Source organism: Aptenodytes forsteri, unplaced genomic scaffold, assembly GCF_000699145.1.
Source record: "Aptenodytes forsteri isolate BGI_AS27 unplaced genomic scaffold, ASM69914v1 Scaffold66, whole genome shotgun sequence".
NCBI classification, from domain to species: domain Eukaryota; kingdom Metazoa; phylum Chordata; class Aves; order Sphenisciformes; family Spheniscidae; genus Aptenodytes; species Aptenodytes forsteri.
In genome coordinates, this window is record NW_008795131.1 from 1,967,031 (window position 1) to 1,973,968 (window position 6,938).

Consider the following 6,938-nt stretch of genomic DNA (forward strand, 5'->3'; position numbering starts at 1 on the left):
GGAGTGATGGCGTTTGTCTTCCCAAGTCACCGTTATGTGTGATGGAGCCCTGCTTTCCTGGGGATGGCTGAACACCTGCCTGCCCATGGGAAGCAGTGAACGGATTCCTTGTTTTGCTTTGCTTGCCTGCGTGGCTTTTGCTTTACCTATTGAACTGTCTTTATCTCAACCCATGAGTTTTCTCACTTTTACCCTTCTGATTCTCTCTCCCATCCCACCGGGGGGGAGTGAGCGAGCAGCTGTGTGGGGCTTGGTTGCCGGCTGGGGTTAAACCACGACAATGTTGCACGTAGTAAGCGCTGCTCAGCATGTATGAAGCTCTGAACGTTTGGTGTGACCTGGGATGGCTGCGTGGTGGTGTCTGGGAGCTGCATGATGCTTGCAGCTTTTGCAAAGATGCAAGGTAAAACCTGGCAGGTTTGGTTGCTTTTTCTCATTTGCCCAAGGTGTGACTGAGTGTGACATGACGTTCATTGGGTTCAAGTCTCAGAGCCCAGGGATGGACATGCTCCCCCAGCAGCAGATGTCACATTGACCTTTTTTGATGCTTTTTGACCCTTTCGACACACACCTAGCTTCAAGCTTGCTTGAGGCATTCTCCTGTGGACCCTCAATGATGAGTTAGAAGTGGCAACCCTCCGTTTCATGGGGACAGAGTATCTGGATTGCAGATTACCCATACCACAGATGTCTGGGCAGCCAAGACTAGTCTCTGCAAAGGCAGTTTGGGCCCACTGGGGCCTGATGGCATACATGTCCTGAGAAGACGCAGGGCCAGTTGTTGGCGAGAGCTGCCAGGTCTGCTGGACCCCGTAGACTGCCTGGAGCCAGCTGTGTACCGCTTGCTCCAATGCTTCCAGCGAGAGCAGGTTTGGTTTGGTCTTATCCTCTTATCTGGGGTGTCCCAGCCCCATCCCTCTGAGCACAGCGAGTCGATGCAGCCTCTTGGCTCTGAAGTGCAGACCCTGCCGCTTCCCCAGCCAAGCAAAACTGCCACGACCGCCGTAGTGCCCCAAGGGGAGTGCTGCCCGTATACAAAGGGCTTGGCAAAATGAAGTGAAACCTAAGCAACTATTTAAAGAGAACAATCCCAATTGCTAGCTGTAATTTCCTCATTGTTTGCAACACCCTCTTAAATGCCTGTGATCCTTACAAAGAGCTTTTCCCCACCCTTTAAACTTCACAGAAGTGGATTTTACCTTCTGTGGTTTGAATGCACTCATTGTGAGGGGGCTGGTTTGCATTTAGTATGACTTCTTTTTTTTTTCATGCCCAAGGCCATTTGGTTTGTGAATCGGCATTGTGAATGAGTCTCCTTGTCCCAAGAAATATGTCTATTGGAAATCCAAGGCTGGTGGGCAGGACACAAAGTGTTGCCTTTCTATGGGTCCTAGTAGATGGAGGTTAATAAAGTCTTCCTAGATCAGTGGTAACGCTTTCCTTCAGACCTGAGAGGGTTTTGCTAACACCCCTTTGCAAACAGACTGGCTCGTGTCACTCATTCAGGTGTATCTTTTATTAAAAGGTATTGGAAGAAATATTTAATACAGTGCCATTAAAACCTGAATGTGGATGTGACTTTCCCCTCGGCTAGATCTCTGGTGAGCAAACCGAGGGATTCATTTTGCTCTGCCTGAATGTTGCATCCCATTCCTGCCCTCGTTTGTCTGGTTCCCCAGATCATTTCCATCTTGGGAAATGGGATTGCCTCTATTCGGAAATCGGGGATGGTGATCCACAGAGCCGTGGCCTCTTTTTCTGGGAAAGCACATGGGTCCAGTTTCCGTGTGAGGTACTGATGGAAGCAGCAGCACGTCGCTTGAGGGTTTCTCTGGGTCTTGTGCTCGAACCCTCATGCTGGCGCTGGGTGGGATTCTCGGTCCCCTCCTGCCCTTCTCCCGTGGCTGGGTTTTATTCTCCAAACCCAAGTGAGTTGTAAACACCCGGAGCCCCAGGAGCTTTGCAGAGCAGCGCTTGATGTTAGGGGAAAGGTGGTGATTCATTTCCTTCCCCTCTGGCTCTCGGCTATAGTTTGGCTTTTGTTTAAGAGTTTGATAATTCACCGCTGGGCTGTTTAGGTTGAAATGCTTGGAGAAACGTAAGTAAATGCAGCGATCACAGCAGCTCCTCGGTGCATGGCGGGGAGACCGGCTCCTCTGGCCGCAGCCAGCCTACACCTGCAGGCTGGGCTGTGCCAGCAGCTGTCGTCATCTTGTTCGTCCCCATCCCTGTGAGCTTCTGTACATGGGTTAAGTTCCAAATTACCCTGTGCCAGAAGCATGTTAATGTTCATGCAGAGAAATGTTAACCCAGGGCTGTGTGACACCCAGAGCATTCAGTCACGGGCATTGTGCGGAGCCAAGCTCACTGCAAAACGTAACAACCAGCAGACAGCAACATCTAGACCAGGACGTCCAAAATGTGGCTGTTGCAGCCTGCACGGCTTCTGTCCGTAGCTGGTGGGGACCGCTGCAAGGCTGGCAGCGCAGGATAGATGAGCTGGGCTACGCAGCCCCCAGGCTGATGTCAAACCCGTTAACCAGCTCCCGGGAACAAACCCGGGAAGCCCCAGTCTCAGGAGAATTGTGTTTATGTATGTTGGCTTTGTTTTCAGCATGTCTTGGCAGGGGTAGCTGGTTTGTTTAATGAACATTGAAATGGGAGGGGAGGAAGCAGCCAGGGAAGTATTACAAATTGCTTCAGAGCAGTGGCATTAAAAGTATTTGTGCTTACCATGTCGTGTAAACAAAGACCTCAAAGTATGGTAAATATTATCCCCATTTTACTTGCAAAGAGGCAAATGCAGCAGGAGGAGAAGCTTTACCTGTGCTCACAGGCAAGCCTGCAACAGGCATGAGACAAATGCTGGTCTCACCCGCGGTACCGAGGGGATGGTGTTGACAGATCGTGTCTCTGCAGGCGCTGTAGGTCCAGCCTGGCCCAGCAGCTCTGGAGAGATGTCCTCACGTGCCTTCATATGCATTGCTGAAGCACCAACTCTGTTTCTTTCCTTAGCTCTGACCTCTGGTCTGAAAGATGCTAACTCCCCAAAATCATCTTCTTCACAGTGCCAAGTTTACCTTTCTTCTCTCCCCTTCTGATCTCTTTTACAGCTGAAGCTGTGGAACAAGTACAGAGTCTCCAACATTCCTTCCCTGATATTTATCGATGCCTCCACCGGGAAGGTGGTTTGCAGGAACGGCCTCCTGGTAATCCGAGATGACCCAGAAGGTAAGATCTGGAGTCCCGTGTGGAGTCCCATGTGCCGTAGAAACACGGGCACATGGCTGCCTTTTCATTTCAGTTCATTTTTAATTGCCTTGGGGTGGGGGGAAGGAAATAAACAACTATTGTCGTACTTAACTAATCAAGGTGCTGTATTATTTTCAGCATAAAATTTTCTGCATCATTCCTGCCAGGTCTTGTGTTTTGGTTTTGCTTGTTGACAAGAACAAAGATTTCCCCTCCAGGATTTTTGTCTGAAGTGCTAATGAGGAAAAAGTTAGACTAACTGAAACGTTAAGTTTGGATATTTCCCTGATGGAGGCACATGGACAGACAGACCGAGGGCCCAGACTTGCCATACCTTGGGAGCAGAATCCTTCCAAAATACTGATATCACTGACACCACACTCTGTTAGGATAACGAATTCCCCATTATTTACAAATGCAACAGAAAAATGCTACCGTTCTCCATTTCTGAGGTTTACTGTGCTGGGGGTTGATGTTAAATCCGTCTTCGTCCAATTTGCAAAAACCAAAATGAGCAAAATGTGTGCCCTTACTCATAGACCCTGCAGACCCATCATTCAACTGCTAGGCTGTCCATGCACACGTATTACCCGACCCATCATTTCTTCGTGCAGTAGATACTGAGCGTGGTGATAAGAGTCTTTCGTTCAGGTGGCAGGAACTGTACAGCAAGTACACATTGTGGCCTGAGCCATCTGTGACGTTCCCTCCTCTCTGGCTGAATACATAGATTGATGCTCTGGGAGCTGGCAGCAGATGATTCGGAGCATGTGTTTGTGTGTATGCACACATGCTTGCTTTGGGGTGTAGAGGGTTAGTCTAAGTTCAGTTTATGTATAGGGGTTTTTTATATAGATATAAAAAAAAGATTTTATAAATAAATATATGTGTATATAAAAAAATATATGGTTAGTATCAGTATAAGGCAAATAGTCTGACTGTGTTCCTAAGCACATACCACCTCGCCCTCTGTTGTTAAAACAAACGCTGTTGATAAGGAAAAGATGCCTCATCAGGCACAAAACCCGAGCAGGCTTTGTCAAGCCAAAGGTGCTGCGACTCGAGCAAGGGTGCAGCCTACCTGTGAGAAGGAGGTGGCCTTGGCTCTGGTGCAGAGCTTGGCTTCCCTGGCTCCCCCATATCTTTGTAGAAGGTGGGACGGTTTTTTTGGTGGAACTTTTTGAAACTGTAAATGCTGCACGTGCATCTTGCTGTTTTGTGTCTTCTTTCCACCCTCATCCTGACCCCTCTCCAGGTCTGGAGTTCCCCTGGGGGCCAAAACCCTTCAGTGAAGTTGTTGCTGGGCCTCTGCTAAGGAACAATGGCCAGACACTAGACAGCAATGCCCTGGAGGGCTCGCACGTTGGGGTCTATTTCTCTGCGCACTGGGTGAGTAGTAGGTGCTTTGCAGAACAATTAGAGCAACCTCGGGGAGTGCTCTGGGGATCCCCCTGCAGCACATGCTGCAGAGCTCTGTGGGAGGGTGAAGACCTCTGGCTGGTTGGTGTTGAAGCAGTTAAGATGCTCCAGTCATTCTGGAAGAAGCCGCAGCATTGTAGTGGCCTGTCATCCTCAGCTGGCCCTTCAGAAGGGGAAGAGTGGTCAGATTTTAAAAATGGAAGAGGTTTTGTTGGCAACTTACGGGCCATAAGCCCCAGCCATGTTCAGAGCTGCTGCCCAGCACTCCAGCAAAGATGAGGTCACATCTGTCTTTTCATGGTCACTAGGTCATCTGGACCTGCTGGATGTGGGTCTGGCCCTGTGGAGGAGACGATGTCCTTATGCATGTGTTGTGTTTTGCAGTGCCCACCGTGCCGAAGCCTCACAAGGGTCCTGGTGGAGTCCTATCGAAAAATCAAGGAGGCAGGCCAGAAGTTTGAGATACTCTTTGTTAGTGCAGACAGGTAAGGAAGCGCTAACACCCTGTGCCGGCAGAGCTGGCTGCCCCCAAGCTGGGAAGCTGTGAGCATTTCTGGTTTGATTTGAGGAGGAAATTTGATTTGGGGTACAGCAGGTTGGCTATGGTATCAGAAAGGCTGCCCGAGTCCTTTGCCCTCTGCCCAGCGGCTAAGTGCAAAGGGGAGTTGGCAGGGGCACCGGTGGGCTGAGAGCAGGCTCTGTCCACGGAGCAGCTCTGTATTTCACTTTGTGGCTCATGGGTCTGTGGTCTGAAGGATGCTCGAGCTGCTGCTGTCACCATGGGTTGACATTTGGATGCCCCGGAGGGTTTGAAATACTTTATTGGGGAAAACTGCACTGCGGACCCCTTCTTGAGGGACTGGGGGCTTTAAATTTGGCCTAGCTCTCCCTTGGTTGTGTCTGCCAGCAGCCCTTACCGGTGGGCTTTGGTGGAAGGGATAAAGGGATTTGCAGGCCAGGTTTTTAATGAGAAGAGGAAAGAGCCTGTACTCTGGATCCCATGCCCTGTTCCCCTTGCACAGGTCAGAGGACTCCTTCAAGCAGTATTTCAGCGAGATGCCCTGGGTAGCTGTGCCGTATGCCGACGAGGCCAGACGGTCGCGCCTGAATCGACTCTATGGCATACAAGGTAGGAAAGGCCGCACTGATGCACATCTCTCCTTTCTGCTCCTTTTGTTGAATATTTGTAATGTCACCTCTTGTTTAACTAAAACAAGAAAACAGCAAAGCAAAGCACGGTGCCCCAGGCAGAGCTGCCTCATGTTTCTGCTCTCCACAAACTCACATTCCTACCACCTGCCAGGCAGGCTGTTAGTTGAAACAGGACTTCCATAAACAACCTAATTCTTCCTGGAAACTTGGAAGCTGTTTTTGGCTTGGATGTTTTTTGCCTAATTACTGATTTATTTATTTTGCTTTTTCTTAAAGGTTTAAATTTCATTTTCTTGCTGTTTTATGTAACGCAAAGGCAGGCCATCGTTCTCTGCAGAGGCTGAGGAAGATGGCATCTGGTTTATGTTAGTGACATGAATTACAGAAGAGTGCGTGTTTGATGTAAACCATGGCTTTGCTTTTACTGTATGTGCCAGTGCCAGAATTCCAGCAGCCCCGGCTGCTCGGATGGGCAGGGGAGAGGCTCTGTCTGTCTGGGTGGCTTCAAAGAGTCACGAAGGGAATTAAAGCTCACAGCAGCCCTCCTGAGGACTGGCACCTTGTTCCTGCAGGGGACAAACTGCAGCATAGAGACGTGCAAGGTGACTAGCTCGCAAGGAGGTCTTCTGTACGTACATGCAGTTTATCTTTGCTGTGGTTAAAAGGTCTTGCTGCAATGTGCCTGTTTCTTATCCATTTCCATGTGGCATCGGTGAGGTGGGCATAGGCTGGCAGAGGGTTAATGCAATCTCCAGGGGAGGAGGAGTGTGGCCAAAGGTGGCCCAGCGCCTCGGGAGAGTGGCAGGAGAGATAATCATTCCTTGGGGTCCTCTCCGAACACCCCTTCGGGTTAATGTAATCTCCAGGGGAGGAGGAGGAGTGTTGCCAAAGGTGGCCCAGGGCCTCGGGAGAGTGGCAGGAGAAATAATTGTTCCTTGGGGTCCTCTCCGAACACCCCTTTAATCTCCAGGGGAGGAGGAGGAGTGTTGCCAAAGGTGGCCCAGGGCCTCGGGAGAGTGGCAGGAGAAATAATTGTTCCTTGGGGTCCTCTCCGAACACCCCTTCTGGTGTGAGCTCAGGTGCTGTTGCTCAGCTCTGTTCCCTGACCTTAAACA

At 50.1% G+C, this 6,938-nt stretch overlaps 1 protein-coding gene across 1 annotated transcript in view; it reads left to right on the forward strand.

Annotated features, from left to right (window-relative positions):
* Nucleotides 1–6,938, forward strand: part of NXN (nucleoredoxin) — a 27,330-nt gene that overhangs the window by 5,588 nt on the left and 14,804 nt on the right. The window contains exons 3-6 of the mRNA XM_019471776.1: nt 3,114–3,231; nt 4,508–4,641; nt 5,056–5,156; nt 5,694–5,800. Of these exons, the coding sequence (XP_019327321.1) occupies nt 3,114–3,231; nt 4,508–4,641; nt 5,056–5,156; nt 5,694–5,800 (460 nt within the window). The remainder of the gene's footprint in view (nt 1–3,113; nt 3,232–4,507; nt 4,642–5,055; nt 5,157–5,693; nt 5,801–6,938) is intronic.